Raw genomic sequence first — 16,913 nt, forward strand, 5'->3', positions numbered from 1 at the left:
TTTGGGGCTGTGACCTGGGCTGCTTTCGCACCAGCATTTCCTTTAAGCAGAAAATGGTCGCAACGTCCAGGCTGTCTCCCCAATGCTTTTGAGGTTGGCTGGAGCAGGGCTGTAGGGGACACTGAGCGGCCCCGAGGTAGAAATTGGGAGATGGTGAGTTCTAGCTTTGCCTTACACATGAAGCCAGTTGGCTGACTTTGGGCCAGTCGCTGCCTCCAGACCCACGAGAAGGAAGGCAAAAGCAAACCACTTCTGACAATGGTGCCAAGAAAGCCAGAGGGGCTGGGCAGGAGACAAGAGGCAGAGAAGAAAAGAGGGTGGGTGGAGACAGACACAATTTCCCAGGAAGAGTTGATTCCTGGGCTACTGGGTGTGATCTGTTGTCCTTGCAACATGATTCCCGGAGGGGACAGTTCCAGTTCCCAAGAAAGCCATTTTGAAGGTCTACAATGAGATTATTCTGGGATCGAATTTGCTATACAGCCTGCAAAATAATTCTTTTTGGCTTGTGGAAGAGCTGGCAACCTCAATAAGCCCATCCTGACCCCACCCAGGGGTTTGCCCACAAGGTGCCTCCTGGCGGGATAAGGCTGCTCATCAGGAGTCTTCAGTTGGAGCAGAATAGGGCAGTCGGGGGGGGGAGGGTCCTGGAGCCACCTCGGGGCTGTTTCCATGCTGGTTGTTCTGCAGTCATGACACTGGCAGCCTCTCAGCCCCTCTCCCAATTTAAAGGGCAGCAGGTAGCCGTTGACCTCTTGAATGCCCAGGTTGAAGGGTGGAGGGGAAAGGGAGGAAGAGGAGGAAGATCAGAAAAGAATTAAATGTCCATTTCTGTGGACAAAGCACACCACGTCATCCATGTCAGGCAAGAGATGGGTTTGATTGTTCGGTTCAACCCCTTCCCATTCCTTTGACCGGATGCACACAAGTCAGAGAGCAGGAGGGCTTATAGGAAGCAGAAACACACCCGGTGAGACTGCCTAGCTTTTAAAATCAAAGGACCGAAGGAGGGAAACGAAGGTGGAGGCACAGGGGGGGATGGGGGGCAAGAGCAGCTGCTCACCAAATGGAGGAAATTGACGCAAGGGTGAGCAAACCAACAGTCACACAATAAAGTGATTGAATGTCTCTGGATCAAAACGCTGCACAAGAATTTCAAATGGTTTTTTTCCTATCTTCCCTGTGGGCAGGCCAGAAACAGGGAAGGGGTGCAAAAGCCGCCCAGAGGGAAGCTGCTGTCTTCTGTGGCCGCTTGGTTTAGATTGGCTTTGCCTGGGACACTGGGCCTCCCCGCCCTGCCGGGATCCCTTCCTGGGACGCCAAAGGTTTTGGGGGGGGAGCCAGGACCTGCTTCAGGTCCCGCTGATGGAGAGGCCAGAGCAGGAACTGGACCTGCCCAACCGTGGGAGGCTGGGCAGGCAGGGAAGCCACCAATGCCAGGCCTGCTGGGCCTTTGGGAAGAGGCCCTCCTGCGCCCAGGCCTGCAAAGCTGCTCAGCTGCCAGGTGAATCAGCTTCCATAGGCGTTTTTTTAAAGGCTATAGATTGGCTGCTGCTGTCTCAGCTGGAGCCAGGCCAGCTCTGTGCTTAGCCTGAGGGAAACAATTGCTTCAGACAGCAGCTCAGCCGTATCCTCAGAGCACCCTGGCCAGGATCAGGAGAAAGCTCGGAAGCCCCCTCTGCCCCCCCCAGGGACTTTTGAACACCCGGAAGCCCACTCCCGACTTTGAGGCGTTCCCCTGGTGGCTGAGCCGAGCTGAGGGGCAGGACAAAACTCTTCAGAGCCAAGGAACCTGCTGGGGCACCAGGTCACCTGCTTTGGAGAAGCTGAGCCCCTCCTAGAGTCCCACCCCCCCTTTGCCACCTCCAGGTCCAGCCCAGCCCTCCTGGTGGGGCCCCTTCCTCAGGCGGCCGGCTGATCCTGCCTGCCTGAGAGTCCAATAGCCAGGAAGGTGGGACAAGGCGTGGGAGGCCCTGCTGGAGTGGCCTTGGCAGCTGGGCTGGAGAGGTGGGGGAGCAGCAGGGGCGGGGGGGGGGGCTGCTCTTGGGCATGGTGAAGGGGCCACTAAGAAGGGCCAGAACCCCCTCTGGGTGGGAGGCTGGTAGCCACTCAAATGGAGTCCTGTCCACAGGCGCTTATGAGCCCTCGACTTTCCTCTCCGGAGGCCCAGCTGCCTCCAGCCCAGCTGCCTCCAACCTCTCCGGAGGCCCAACTCCCGCCAGCCGCAAATACTTATTTCCCCCGAGGAAGACCTGTCAGCCCACCTCCAGTTGTGAGTCTTTTCTGTGCAGGCATCTTGGCCAAGAGAGGGGGGGGGCTGGCTCAGGAATTCTGGGAGTTGAAGTCCAGGAGTCATAAAAGAGCCAAGGTTGCCTCCCCCTGGTCTGCACAGTTTCAGGAAGGAGAGTGGCCTTTCCCAGCTCTTTGCCAAGGACTGTTGCAAGAGGTGGAATGACCCTGTCTTAGCAGCTGAGTAAAACCTATTCAGCAGATCTTTTTCATATCCAGTAAGGATATATATATATATATTTATTTTTAAACACTTTTCTGTCTCCAAGAAACTTAGAGCAGGATACCTGTGCTCTTTTCCCTTCCTGTTGCAATGTGACAACCCTTGCAAATTTCAGATTTGGACGTGGCTGCAGGCCCAAAAAGGGGGTTCTTTTTTTCTAAAAACTTTAGCAAATTTCATAAAATACAAAAAAGAAAAAAGAAAAAAAAGAAGAATTTAAAAAGAGGGAAGAGGAGGTGAAAAGCAAAACTGATGATTGCTGACAAAAAGGGAAAAAAGCTAATAGAAAGAAAAGCAACTTCTGACTTTCCTCAGTACAGATAAAAACCTAAAAATCAACGAAGCAGACTAAATCAGAACAAACAGTATTTCTATCATCGTAACAAGTCTAATCATCAAAACCCAAGTTAAAATTTCATTTCTTTCCAAGCAGAAAATAAGGTAGGCCAAGTCTTCTCTTTAACCAAAGCAGTCGACCAACAAAGCTTCAGCTCGACTAAGCTGAATTAGAATCTGGGTCTTGCGACACGGCCGCCCAAGCTAGCAGCCCAAAGCCCCCCCCCACTGAAAAAGAGCGTCTATCCTGCAGAGCATTTAACAGAATGTCTTCAGCCCTTTAAAAACGCCTTCCTTTCCCGCAAAATGGCAATGCCCCGAGATCGTTCAGAGACCAGGATTTTAACTGACCAAGGCGAGGAAGCCTCCCTCCCTCTGGGTTTACCAGTCTGGGGACAAGACAAGAGAGGCTTTCTTTCCCCTTTCCTAATTTTGCAGGGGGGGGGGCTGGAAGGAGCTGCTAAGAGTCCCTTGAAGTCTGAGTCACTGGCAGATCTTGCTCCCCAAGAGGGATGTGGGACAATTCTTTGCCTCTCCCCTTCTTTACTGTTTCCCTTTTCCAGTTAATTAGTCCAGCCAAGAGAGCCAGGACGGGAAGGGCCCTGCCTGCGGAAGGCAACAGGAATGGGCTGACCTAGAAAAATCTCCTGCAGAAGTGGCTTTAAGGCCCCCCCAGCGCAAGGACGGAGGAAGGCTGATCCGTTAGGGTCTTTGAGTCTTTCAGTTTCCAAATTGCCATCATATTTCATTCTCTTTTTGGAAAAATGTGCAGAAGGACTGTGTAATAGCCGCCCACTTTCAAAGCGCAGCAGCCTGTTGGGTGAAGGGAGCCTGGAAGAGGCAGGCGCTCCCTTTGGCAGGCTCTTGGGAGTCAAGAGGCCTGCACTGGAAAAAAAATACAGATTTCGCCCCCCCCCCAGGAATGGTCAAATGCAGGTAAGCAGGATGCAAAGGTCTCCTCTGCTCCTGTCTGTGCCTGGCCAGGCTCCATTCAGCCCTCCCTGCAGCCGGTGGACTGTCAGGCCCTGGTCCAGCAAGTTCCCAGTCATTGTCCGAAGGGCTGATTCAATGGAAGTTTTGGTTACCGGATTGCGTTGTTTTTCTTCTCTTCACAACAGAAGGACCTCTTTCTCCTCTTTCCCACAATGGCCTTCTCAAAACCTGGGCAGGCTGCACAGTCAGAAATGCTAGGAAATCAGATTCTGACCCACACTCTGATCCTCTCCTGTGTAGCAACTCCAGGGACCCAGACCAGCCTCGGCCCTCACTGGGTTCTCCCCCTCCCCACTCCCTCCAAAGGAGACAGGAGTAATCTATGGCATTGTTTTCCAGAGATAAGCAGGAACAGAAGATCTATTAGTGGCTGGAAGGCAGAGCCAAGATTAGGCCCTGCAAGGCTAGCTTAATTATCCCTGGCAAGAGAAACACACAGCATTTATCAGGGAAGGGGGGGGGAGAGAAAAGGCGAGGGAGGCTCGCCCAGCAGTGGGAGGGTTTCCAGCGGCTCCCTTCACTCGCCTGGGGGACTGACACGTCCCCTTTTTGGCTAGACAATCAATTTGACCTTTGCCTTCACCTTGTCTGCCTTGCTTTGTCACTTGGCCACACTTCCCAACTATTTTGCCCACGCTTGCATATCCAGGCAAGTAAAGTCAGCACAGCCATTGATTCCTGGAGAATGAGCCATCAACAGCTATTAGTGTGTGTGTGGGGGGGGGGGAGAGCCTCTGTGGTTGAGAGCAGCCTGCCCAGGGGAGCCAGAGGTGGGAGGAAAAGGACCGCTGGTGGGTTCCTGGGTGTCCTCCTGCTGGCTCCGGAGAGAGACAGGGTGGATGGACCCTCTGGACATCTGGAGGGCAGAGGCTGGCTTGGAATTGGGAGGGGGGGCGAACCAGACCCATCCACTGGGCAATAGAGGTTTGAATGGCTGGGGTCCCACCCTAAATAAGGGCGAAGCAAGAATGCCAGCGCTGCTACCCACCTGGTCAGACAATGAAGCCGAGGGAGATCCACTTGCTGGCCCAAGGGAGGGGGCACCTGGCGCGAAGCCTTGGCTGAGTGGGAAAGAGTATTGTGTGTGTGTGGGGGGGGCTGGATGGAGAACAAGGAGTGCAAATGTCCCCCTCCCCACACACGTTCCTAACTGAAGTGTTCAGGAGAGCTCACGAATCACCCATTTGTCTTGGGTGATGCTGTGGCTGTTTCAGCCAGCCGAACAGAGGTTGAGGGGCTCTGCTCCTCTGTTCACCTTCCCAGATGGGCAAAGTCACGCCCCCCCCAAGGGATCCAGGGCTCCGTGCCCATCTCACAGGAGACAAGGGGAGCATTGCCCCCTCCCTTGAGAGCCCAGCTGGCTCAGAGGCAGCGAAAAAGGAGCCTGGCTCCGGACCGGCTCTCATTTCTGCCTCCTTGAGCTGGAATTGGTTTCACGGCTCCTCCAGTTCCCCCCCCCCATGAGAAATTGGTCAACTTGCTAGAGGCAGTTATTCTATCTAAACAATAACATTCGCTTTTTAAAGTTGTCACACGAGGAAGGAAATTATTTTTACCTCCACAGGGGGAAACCTCTTTGTGTTCGGGTATATTTCCCCCCCACCCCTTTCTCAGAAATAAGATCCTAATAACTCTGCCCCCCTCCCACTTTAATCTCTTTTAAATGCACTTAGCAAAGGACTCTCCGAGGGTTGCGATTTTTAGCAGGCAAAGGGTGGCAGTTTAGCTGTAATTACTTCACTTCCGACAGAGTAATTGCATGGCGCCCCCTGCTGGCAGTTAGAGAAAGGCCTGGCAGCGTTGCCCCTCGCTGAGCCTGAAAGGCAGCGCTGGAGAAAACCGGTCGCGGGGGGGGAGGGGCTGCTCCCCCTCTTTCCGGGGGCTTTGGGTTAAAATGATGGACCTTAAGGACGAGGCCGGGAGGGTTTAAGATGCCCCCTTTCCTCAGTGGGCACACTGCACCTGGGCCTGAGGGAGGAGGGCCGCAGCAGCAAACTGCCAGCTGTGATTTAACCTTTTTGCTAGTGATTTTGGGTGGGGGGGGGACGCACACCTTACCTCACTTTCCCAAGCTAGGGAACTAGTGCTGTGCTGTTCCTTCTAGAAGTTTGCGCCCTTTGCCATCCTGTTTGCCAGATGAGGCCTGGCGTGAAGCCGTTTACCAAGCGAAGGCGGGGCACAGCTGCAGCAGCTGTTGAGGGGCTCCGGGCCTTCCCGGGAGCAGCCAGGCCAGGCCAGCCCTGGGCTTGACCGTGCCGCCACCATCGCCTCTTCTTTCCGCAGCCGACACCTCTCTCTTCAAGGGCTGCTTGTCCCCAGATAAATCAGGATTTCATAGCAATTAATCTCCGGGCTCCCCCGGCAGTGATCAGATTGCTCTGGAGAGGTTTCATTAAGAGCCTGCTTGCTCTAATCAGGAGCACGTCTCACTGGCTTCTTGCAAAGGGGCTGCGTGACTGTAACCAGGCGGCTCTCCCCCTCCAATTCTCCCCACACACACCGTGAGGTAGCAGATTCCTGGAAACCACTCATGGACTCTCTTTGCCCATAACCAAGAACAACCTGTTTCAAATCTTCCACCGGCCCGCAACCAGGAACGGGACCTGGCTGGGCCCCTCTGCCAAAGCTCTGGAGCCGGAACCAGCCCTGCCTGGAACTGCTTAGCTGCCCACAGGAGCCCAAGACTTCCCCTCCCCCCCCCAAGACTTCTGGTGCTGGTTCATCTCCAGTTGACGGGTTGCCTGCTCTTCTCCCCTTTTCTGCTCCAGGTATGAACTCTGTGGGGAAGCCCACCGGCTCATTTCCCCACTGGGAGGACCTCACAAACAGCACCTTTCTCAGGAGGAAGACGGGGCCCTCCAGATACCCCACCCCAGAGAGTCCGGAGCAGGTGCCAGAAGAGTCCCTGGACGCCCTGACTGCCAAGCTGGCCTTGCCCCCAAAGGGGGCCTTCTCAGGGCCCACCGCACGACCAATCCCTCCTGCCAGGAAGAAGCAGGAGAATCAGCAGCTGAAGTCGGCCACCAGCCTCGGGCCCTTTGTGGAGAGCTGGCAGCCCCTGGAGGATTTGGGGGAACGTCTCCCCGGGTCTCTGGAAGAGAACCCCATCGTGCCTGGGGGGGACAGCAGGGAAAGCAGCCACGGCGTGACCAGCCATTCCTTGCTCCAGATCTCTCCTTTCACAGTTCCGTTGGTGACCCAGGGTCCTGGTGCTTCTCCTCAAGGGGTGACCGAGACCCTTGAAAAGGAAGCCGGGATCCTGCCCAGCAGCCCCTCCCAGAGTGCCAAGGGGGGATCTTCCTCCAGGGAAGAGGGCCGAGAAACGACTTCTGCTATCGTGAACCCCCCGGAGCAGCTTCCGAGTAAGTGAGCCGGCCATTGCACCGCTACTGTCCCTGCCTTCTTGCCAGTCTTTTGTTTCTCCACCTGCTCTGCTCTTGGGAAGGGATGGATTTTGCCTCAGCCGAATGGCGCCCCTCTCCTTGGCCTGCCTGCCTCCTCCGAGGCATGGGCTCTCAGCCCAGGACTCCCCCACGCCCAGCCCTGCTGGGGGGCTGATCCTGGCTGCGCTTGGCTGCTCTCGGGCACTCTGGAAGAGGCCAGGTGAGGGAGCTTTCGGCTGGCCTCCCTTCCAGGTCTCTGCAGCATGAATTTCTCTGAACCGGAGGGTTACATTGACTCAGCTGAGGCTTCGCTGGTGCCCCAGAACGGCTTCCTGGAGTGCACCTTCCGGGTGACGGTCTACACCGGATACGGCGTGGAGCTGCAGGTAGGGAGCCTGCTGGAGGGCTGGCATGGGAGGGGGCTGCTGAACCTGCGGGTGGGCTTGGTGAGCCTTCACTCTTGAACACACCTAGCTATTACGGCTAAGGAGGGCACCCTGGGCACCTGACTTCCCACCCAGCAACAAAATGAAGCCTTGAAGCAGGACCCAGAGAAATTGTGCCTCAATCTGGAGCCTTCTGGAGGGTTGGACTACACCCTCCCCCTCCCCTGTTGCTCATCCTGGGAGTTGTAGTCCTCCGCCACAGCTAGAGGGAAGCAGGGTTGGGTGAGCCTGTTCCAAAGGAAATATCTCACAAGTTACATTCCTATGGGGCTCCCAAAGACTCACGGGCAGACTCCCTCGTGCCATCGTGGCCCCGAGTCCCCTTCCCCACTGCCCTGTGTGGTTCATCATCCAGAACGGGTTCCTGATGCTGTGCGGGGTCTCCACCTTTGCTCCTATTTTGCTTTCCTGCCGAGCCAGGCCAGCTGGGCCCTGGTGGGAGCAGGCGGCTTGCGAGGAGGAGGTGGCAGTGGGTAATTCCGGGGGCTGTTAAAGCAGGACGTTTGAGGCGGCACAAATGCCAGCCTGAGCAGGAGTGACGCTTTCAAAGGCTGCTATTCAGAGCATGAAAACCCTTCAGGTGAAGAAAAGAACCCCGGGGCTCATTCAACAGAAAAGCCCCCCCTGCACCTCCCCATCTATTGGTTTGGTGACCCCTTTATTGGGCTGCTCCACCCCAGGGGGACTTGGCAGGCCAGGCACCTCAGTTCAGGGGATAATCATGTCCACGTAGTGGGAGCCGTCCCCCCACCCCACCCCCAAGTGGAGCAGCTCTGCAAGGGTGAAAATTTGGACTCTGCTCATCTCCCCGATGTGAAGGTGAAGAGCGTGAACCTGTCCGAGGGGGAAGTGCTGGCCATTCGCGGTGAGGAAGACGGCCACTTGGTCACACTGGCCAACCAGACCCTCCTGGTAGAAGGCCAGGTCATCCGCAGCCCCACAAACACCATCTTGGTCCTCTTCCGAGCCTTCCCAGATGACCTTGGGACTTTCCAGCTCCATTATCAAGGTACGCCAGCTGGGACAGCCCCCTCCCCATCCAAGTCCCTTGCAGGACTTCCTTTCCAAAAGCAGCAGCTCGTTTGACGACTCTGCCTCCTGCCAAAGCTGGAAGGCCCAAAGAAGGCCGGAGTTCCCCTACCAGACATGCCCCCACCTTCTCTGGGAGAAATGGGGCTGGGCTTCTCGCAGGGCATGGCCAGTGCCCTCCGGCCGGGATAGGGCTGTGGGCTCAGGCCAGCGTTAGGGCCTCTGCAGCAAAAGGATCCCTGTCATCCAGCAGGTCTTCCAGCACCCAGAGTGTTGGTTGGCAGCATCCCTCCGTTCCGTGCTCCTTGGCGAGCACTCCCCCACCTGTCGTTTTAACCTCGTCTGCGCACTTTTCCCAACAGTATTTATGCTGAGCTGCAGCTTCCCACGGAGGCCCAATTTTGGGGAGGTGGCCGTCATGGGCCTGCACTCGGGGGGCCTGGCTCACTTTCACTGCCACCTGGGCTATGAGCTGGAGGGGCCCCAGAGCCTGACCTGCCTCAATGCTTCCAAGCCGCACTGGAGCGCCCCGGAGCCTAACTGCTCAGGTATGGGGGACTGGCAGGCAGGGGTGGCTGGAGGCTGACAGGCTGCGCCTTGACCATCTGGCCTCCACTTGTCTCTGCTTTCAGCCCCCTGCGGAGGCACCGTGCGCAACGCCACCATTGGCCGCATCTTGGCCCCAACCTTGCCGCGGAGCCCCCCGGGCAGCAGCGTGGCTTGTGTGTGGACGGTCAGTGCCCCTCAGGGCCAGAAGCTCCACCTGAACTTTGAGAGGCTGGTGCTGGGGGACAAGCAAAGGTGAGGCTGTGGGCTGATTCTCTGAGAAGCAACAACAGTGGCAACACAAAATGTCTGCTGTGATTTGTAACATTAAGCTGTGTGCTTCAAAAATAAAAGCCTGGTGCTCTTTTCCACCAGCTTGTGCATCAGCTGTCCAGAAATAAGGATCCTTCCCCAAAATACACCCAGAGCATTTGGCTCCCCAGCACTGCGAGGCTCACAGCGTTTGAAGTGGCAGGTGTGGGTGCTTAAAGGAGCATCAGTTCTAAAAACAAAAATTGAGGAACTGGTAGACAGACAATAAAACAACTTTAAGAGCTGTGCTGTGATCTCAGGGTAAAACACCTGCTTATGACCACAGAAAATAGGGCAGATTCCATGGTGTGCCTTGGCAGACATGGCCCCTCTTGTATCTGGAGTCATTGTAATATGACCCCAGGAATTGTAGAGCAGCTTCAGAAGTGTATTGTTTGAAACAAAAATGGATCCCCTCCCCAGCTGAACTGGGAGCAAGGGCAGCGAGGTGACTCCGAGGACCATCCTCCTGGGCGTTTGCCCTTATGCACCACCTCCTGACCACGCTCTTCTCCTTTTGCTCCAGAATGGTGGTCTATGGTGGAGAGTCGAACCGCTCAGCCGTCCTCTACACCTCCCAGCAGGGCAGCAATGTGCCCTTCGAAGGAGTGATCAGTGAAGGGAGCTCCTTGCGTGTCGACTTCACCTCGGAGGACCCCAACGCAGAGCCCACCTTCAGCGTTCGATTCGAAGGTGATGCTCCTCATCCTCTTCCTCAAACTCATCGGAACGGGGTGATCGGACGGGGGGTGGGTGGGTGCTGTGCTGCTGCTAAACTTGGCAAATTAAGGCAAGAGCAGGGATGCAAACCTCCCAGTGCCAAAAGGGGCAGGTCAAGGCACTGGAGGGGCTGCTTGCAGTGGGGCCAGCCCTCCCACCTTGGTGCTGGAGATCAGGACCAACTGAAGGCTGCCCATTGGTAGACGGGCACAGGTGGATGAAGGCACCGAGGGAGCCGAACTCTCTGCAATGCTTGCCAGACTGACCTTTTCACAGGTCTCATGGGTGTGTGTGTGTGTGTGTGTGTGTGAGGCAACTCTTGAAATCCTCCAAAGGATGGATTCTCCCCCCCCCCCCGTGGATGGCTGGAAGGGAGCCCTTCTCAGCTCCTCTGCATGGCTCCTTCTGCCTGGCACGGGAGGAGCAGCTCAGCCTCTCTCCCGTCATCTGGGGGGGTGGATCAAACAGAGAGGAGCAGAGAGAGCCCCCAGCTGCTTTGGAGCTTCTCAGAAACAGGAGCAAAATGTCTGGAGAAAAAGCAGGTTGCTGGAGATGAAATGAAGTTTTTCCTCTTTTTGGGTGAATCAGGACCCCTCGGCCAAGGCATTCTCTTATCTCTCTTGTGCTGGCTGGAGAGCACTGGTTTTCTGGCCTTTGCTGATGATTATTGCTTACTGCACCATCATTACTGCTCCGTCCTCCTTTTTCATCTTTCTCTCCACTTAAATTCTGCCACACTGAACGTAATTTGATTTTGCGCTGTCTGCAGGCTGCGTCTTCCCACCCAGTCCAGCCTGGAGCCCCCTTCCCCTTCCCCGGGTTCTCTGGTCTTTCCCTGCCTGCCCCAGCAACCCTCAGCCACTCAGCCATGCCCAGGGATCTGCTGGGACCCACTTGGTGCCCTGCAGGACCGCTTGGCGGGAATCAGGACCTTGGAGAGCTCCCGCAGCCCGGCAGGCCTGACTCGGCCAAGCAAAGCGCACAAAACCCGAAGGGTCCAAAGCCCTGAACTGAATGGGCAGATCGGCTCAATTTCCCAGATCAGATCAGAGTTGGAAGATAAAAAGGTCTCCTGCACATGTGCAAAAGACCTTTAAAAAAAAAAAAAGCTGAACCCAAACAGTGAATAAAATTGATCCTCTTTGACAGTTTGATTCAACTTGTGGAATCAGAACATGAATTGAATCCTTCTAATTTTCCAGCAAAAATTGGGTTCAGTTCACACCCCCATGCAAAATAATTGCCCCCCCTAGGCTGTTTCCTGGCTGGGTTTGGCCCCTTCCTTGCACCAGAAGGACACATTGGGGGGCGAACCGCAAGGCCTGCCCGCAGAAGGGGGCGCTGGGGCTCTGCCTGTGCCAGTCCTGCCCTTCTGTGTCCTTCCCAGCTTTTGAGAAGGGCCACTGCTATGAGCCCCACCTGCAGAATGGCAACTTCACCACCTCCGACGCTACCTACAACCTCGGGACCATCGTGGAGTTCACCTGCGACCCCGGCCACACCCTGGAGCAAGGCCCAGCGGTCATTCAGTGCATCAACCTCAGGGACCCCTACTGGAACGACACGGAGCCCCTGTGCCGAGGTGGGTCGGGGCAGGGCGAGGGGCTTTGCCTCGAGGGGGGCTGCTCCTGGCGGCGGGGGCGTCCTGACTCTCGTCCTTGCAGCCACCTGCGGAGGAGAGCTCTCCATGGGGGCTGGGGTCATCCTGTCCCCCAACTGGCCAGAGCCCTATGCCGAGGGCGAGGACTGCATCTGGAAGGTCCACGTGGGAGAGGAGAAGCGAATCTTCCTGGACATCCAACTGTGAGTATTTCCCCCAGCTGTGGGGGGGAATTTCGTGCATTTGTCCTCAGCATTGGGGAGGGACAGTTTGCACTTCCAAAAGGCTGTGTGGGGGGGAGTTTGGCTGCCTGCCTGCAGAGTGAAAGTGGGGCTGCGTCTGGGGTGGGGGAGGGGGCACAGGCGGATCTGCTAGGTGGTCTCCCCTGACTGGAGTTGCCTGTAAGCCACAGCCACAGATCTGGCTGCCTCCCGCAAATGCATCCAATCATGCAAAAGACAGTCTCTGGATTTGCAGCCCCTGGGAGCACGAGCTCTTCCCGTCTCTTGCTTCTCTCTCTCTCTCTCTCACACACACACACACAATGCGCACACACATACACACCCCACAGCCAATTAAAGCCTCACTTGGGACTTGTGATTCCTCCCTGCAGAAGCCTCTGTGTGCCTCTTGATAATCCAGCTTGAATGACAGATACTTTCATCATGCTTTCTATTCCACCTACAGCAGCACAGAGCGTTGGGGGGGAAAGTCTGCTAAAACTGCTTTCTTCTCCGTCGGCTCTCTAGCAACACAGCATTCCTGATCTTTTGGGGATGTTCCTCTTCCCCCCCCCCCCGCTCTGGATTAAGAATGGATCCAAGACGGGAAGAGCCCGTGGCCCCGTGGCCGCCTCTGCCGCAAGGGAAGAGGCTGCTCTTTGAAAAGGACCCCCGCTGTCCCGTCTCTCTGGGTTTGGAGATGCTTTGGCAGAGCTGCCCACCCCTTCCTTGCACCCCCCCCCCCAATCCTTGTGCTGCTGCTCAGAATCTGCCAGCCTCAGCCGGCGTTGGAGTGTCTGGCAGAGGAGGAGTGACGAGGGCACCAATGCCAGTCCGGCAGGCTCTGTGCTCCCCAGCCCTAACCACTTCTTGGCACAGAAAGGCCCAGTGCAGCTAAAGAAACGGGGGAGGCTTTCTTTAGTCAGCTGGCAACCTCAGGTTTCTCCCTGGGATTGCCAGCTGACTAAAGAAAGCCCCCCCCACACACACATACACACACACAAAGTAAAGATTGGCATTGCTGGGCCAGCAGTTCCCTCTGCTGGCCAGCAGAAGCATCGTGGAACTGAAAGCGGAAGGCAGCGAGACAAGGCAGAGTACAAAGTCTTCTGCTCACTTGGAGCTCCAGGCACCCGTCTGGGCTGTGGATCATGTCCTCATCCAAGGAAAGGCTGCAGTCGGCAGCTGCTTGTGCTTGCAGCATCTGAGAGCCCTCATATCCAGGAACAGTCTATCTGTTGGCAGCAAGAGCAGGAAACGGTGCCAGGGGTTCTCTGGAGGGAGGGGAGGTCCAACACTTTCAGCTCCGAGAGGTTGCCAGCAGCTGCTGATCCCAGGAGATCCCCACAGATCTCAGTGGGGGCTCCCTGCGCTTGGCCCAGCAGGCTCTTCCCGCTCCCCTCCTCTCTCTCCCTGCAGCTTGAACCTGAGCCAGAGCGACATCCTCACGGTCTACGACGGGGACGATCTCAGCGCCCACATCCTGGGCCAGTTCCTGGGCAGCAGTGGGCCCCAGAAGCTCTACTCCTCCACGCCCGACTTGACCATCCAGTTCCACTCGGACCCGGCTGGCCTCATCTTTGGGAAGGGGCAGGGTTTTACCATGAGCTACATCGGTGGGTCAGCTTGGACTTCCCTGGGGTACCCCACCTTTTGGGCAGGAACCGGGCCTCTCGCACCCCGCCCGTCCTCACCGGGGCCTTTTCTGGCTGCAGAAGCCTCACGGAACGAGTCCTGCTCCGACCTGCCGGAAATCCAGAATGGCTGGAAGACCACGTCCCACACCGAGCTGGTTCGGGAGGCCAAAATTACCTACCAGTGTGACCCGGGCTACGATATTGTTGGCAGCGACACCCTCACCTGCCAGTGGGACCTCACCTGGAGCAGCGACCCCCCTTTCTGCGAGAAAAGTATGGCCCTGCCCAGATTTTATCCCCTCTGTGGCTGCGAGTTGCACTGAAGACAACCTGCTCTTTTTCCTGTTCTGCTCCTGCGACATTAGCCAAAGTTTCAGGCAGAGAAATTCAGTTTTTAAGCCATTCCTTCTTGGTTCCTCTCTCTGTGTCTGCTGTTACGAACACAGGAGCCCGGCTGGAAAGAGAATTGGCAATCCCAGGCTGTGCAGGGTAACTGGGGGAGAAGAAGGGCAGGCTGTCTGTAATATCTGCAGTAGCCAGTAAACGAGGAGTCAGTCACACACACACACACACACAAACCACACATACACACCTGAATGAGAGCCAGTGCTGTGTTCACAAGGAGCTGTTTTTAAACAAGCAGGGGACACGCTGCTTTGACCCTGTTTTATGGGGAGGGTCAGGGCTGCACAAATGCAGAGGGGGGGGGGAAGGTGCGAGATGGTCTGGCCTGAGCCTGCAGCATGTTGGGGTGCTCCAGCCTGGCCTCCTGCTTTTTGCCCTAGTCATGTACTGCACGGACCCTGGAGAGGTGGAACACTCGACCCGCTTGATTTCGGACCCGGTGCTCCTGGTCGGCACCACCATCCAGTACACCTGCAACCTGGGCTTTGTGCTCGAGGGCAGCTCCCTTCTCACCTGCTACAGTCGGGAAACGGGGACCCCCATCTGGACCTCCAGGCTGCCTCGCTGCGTGCGTAAGTCTGGAGCTCCCCTGGGGAGGGCGCTGCTTTTCCTGTGTCTGCCGCTTGGGACGTGCTCGCTTGTTTGTGGGCATGCAAGAAGGAGCTGGGGGGGGTAAGAGGAGGGTCACTGGGAGTCGCGTGGAATAGGTTCCCACTGAGCTGGCCCCCTTGCTAACCCGCTCCCCAATTCCCCCCATGCAGCGGAGGAATCCCTGGCCTGTGACAACCCAGGTCTGCCCGAAAACGGGTACCAGATCCTGTACAAGCGCCTGTACTTGCCGGGCGAGTCACTGACCTTCATGTGCTACGAAGGCTTCGAGCTGCTCGGGGAGCTGACTCTCAAGTGCATTCTGGGGCAGCCCTCCCGGTGGAGTGGGCCACTCCCCACCTGCAAAGGTAGCTCCGGGGGTGCTCTGCTGGGCTCCCCCAGCTGCCCCCTCTTGACAACAGGAGCCCTGCGACTAAAAGGGGGGGGGAGGCATTTTGCTGGGGAGGAGTCAGAGGCAGGAGCCGAAAGCCCGGCTCTGCCCAAGCTCTGGGGAAGCCACCTGATTCCCTGTTTCTCTTCCAGTCAATCAAGACAGCTTTGAACATGCCTTGGAAGGTAAGTCTCAGCCAGTCCCTCCTCTGCCCGGGGCATCTGGGCATCTGGGCAGGGCCGGCTGTGCCAGGGAGCCCTGCAGCCTTTTGTCTCTTTAGTAGCAGAAGCTGCGGCAGAAACGTCCTTGGAGGGAGGCAACATGGCGCTGGCCATCTTCATCCCCGTTCTTGTCATTTCCTTGCTGCTGGGGGGCGCCTATGTCTACGTCACAAGGTAGGGAGGGAGGGAGGGAGGGAGGGAGGGAGGGAGGGAGCCCACCCTACATGCCCTCCTAGCTTCTGGCAGCTTTTCCCTCTGGAAGCTCTGGGCAGAAGCTGGGCTGACCCACGGAGGCTTTGCTTCCTCTCTCCTTCAGATGCCGCTACTATTCCAGCCTGCGGCTGCCCCTCATGTATTCGCATCCATACAGCCAAATCACGGTGGAGACGGAGTTTGATAATCCAGTTTACGAGACGGGGGTGAGTTGCTGCCTCTCCTCAGCCCGAGGCAGAACTGATTGGGAGTGAAACGGAGACTGCCGGGACATCCCCGGACTCGGCCTTGAAAAGCCATCCTGGAAAGCAGCAGGTCGCTGCTGTCCTTCCTCCAAGAAGACCGCTGGACGTGTTGCGAAGCCAGATCCAATTCAAAAATGGCTTCTTTTCGGCTGGGTGGACCCCCAGTATCCGTGTGGCTGGGGGAGGGGTGTCATCCAGGTGCCCTAAGAGTGGCCAGAGCAGGAAAGGGACATGGAAATCGGCATTGGGAGGGTTATGTCAAGGTTTAGTCTGTCCTGGGCTGCGGAATCGCCATTGCTGTTTCCCCACATGGCAAAACCACGACGCCCGGTGACTGGACCGTTGGCTCTGCTGGTGTTTAAATCAACAGGATTAGCCACTCTATCTCCCCATTTTTCTCCTGCACAGTGAGAGAAAACTGAAAAATGCAGGGGATTCTGCTAAGCCTGTAGCTGGCAGTTCTCCCAAAGGTAACCCAGCAAGGGATGTGCCAGTTGCTCCCTTCTTCAGGTCAGCCTCACAGTCAGATGTGGAGATGCCCCTCTCGGTGCCTTTTTCGCCAAAGTGTTGAATTTAAACCTCTCGGGCATTTAAACCCGAGAGCTTCCCTTTAAGCAGGTCATCTGCGAAGATTCGTCAGTGACCGGCGCCATCTCTCTCCCCACAGGAAACCCGGGAATACGAGGTGTCCATCTGAAGCAGCCCCCAACACACGCACCGCCTCGACGTCCGTCCCGAAAGCCCACTTGGAGACGTGGTGGAATCTGCCTGAGAGCTGGAACCCGCTGCTCTCCTTTCGCTTTCGATCCAGGTGTGCCCACTTCTTCCTCCTCATCTTGGTGGACCCTCCCTCAGTGGTTTCTCAAGTCTCGTGGCAGGTGCAGGGCTCAGGCTTTGCTGGCATGGAGCTGAGCCCGCTTGGCCACACAGCTGCTCCTGCGGCCAGCCACAAGGGACACCCTCGCTCGGTTCGTCTTCGGGGTCTTGTGGATGCGTTTTGAAAACCTGTGGCTGAAAACTGAGGCTGCCTCTGGCGAAGGAGTGAGATTTGGCTTGCCTCTGTGGCCAGGTTCCGAACACTTGGCAGGGCTGCTCTTCTCTTGCCCCCCTCCCGA

The 16,913-nt window shown here is 56.7% G+C and overlaps 1 protein-coding gene across 1 annotated transcript; it reads left to right on the forward strand.

Moving 5' to 3' along the window:
* The first annotated feature begins 6,611 nt into the window (after positions 1-6,611).
* SEZ6L (seizure related 6 homolog like) lies at positions 6,612-16,495 on the forward strand. Its single transcript, XM_015815769.1, has 16 exons — positions 6,612-7,203; positions 7,477-7,610; positions 8,490-8,679; positions 9,062-9,247; positions 9,332-9,500; positions 10,084-10,250; positions 11,665-11,859; positions 11,942-12,080; positions 13,518-13,714; positions 13,814-14,008; positions 14,521-14,712; positions 14,902-15,096; positions 15,272-15,304; positions 15,400-15,514; positions 15,657-15,759; positions 16,466-16,495. Exons 1-16 carry the CDS (start codon positions 6,612-6,614, stop codon positions 16,493-16,495), a joined length of 2,832 nt encoding a protein of 943 aa, XP_015671255.1.
* The last annotated feature ends 418 nt before the right edge of the window (positions 16,496-16,913 follow it).

Source organism: Protobothrops mucrosquamatus, unplaced genomic scaffold, assembly GCF_001527695.2.
Source record: "Protobothrops mucrosquamatus isolate PMUCROS unplaced genomic scaffold, P.Mucros_1.0 scaffold374, whole genome shotgun sequence".
Lineage (NCBI taxonomy): Eukaryota > Metazoa > Chordata > Lepidosauria > Squamata > Viperidae > Protobothrops > Protobothrops mucrosquamatus.

What these genes read in the sequence shown, in the direction of transcription:
- SEZ6L (XM_015815769.1), top strand. Translation starts at nt 6,612, where the DNA reads ATGAACTCTGTGGGGAAGCCCACCGGCTCATTTCCCCACTGGGAGGAC. An exon ending in CCCCCCGGAGCAGCTTCCGA is followed by an intron (nt 7,204 to 7,476) that starts GTAAGTGAGCCG and finishes CCTCCCTTCCAG; the next exon opens with GTCTCTGCAGCATGAATTTC. An exon ending in GCCACTCCCCACCTGCAAAG is followed by an intron (nt 15,097 to 15,271) that starts GTAGCTCCGGGG and finishes TTTCTCTTCCAG; the next exon opens with TCAATCAAGACAGCTTTGAA.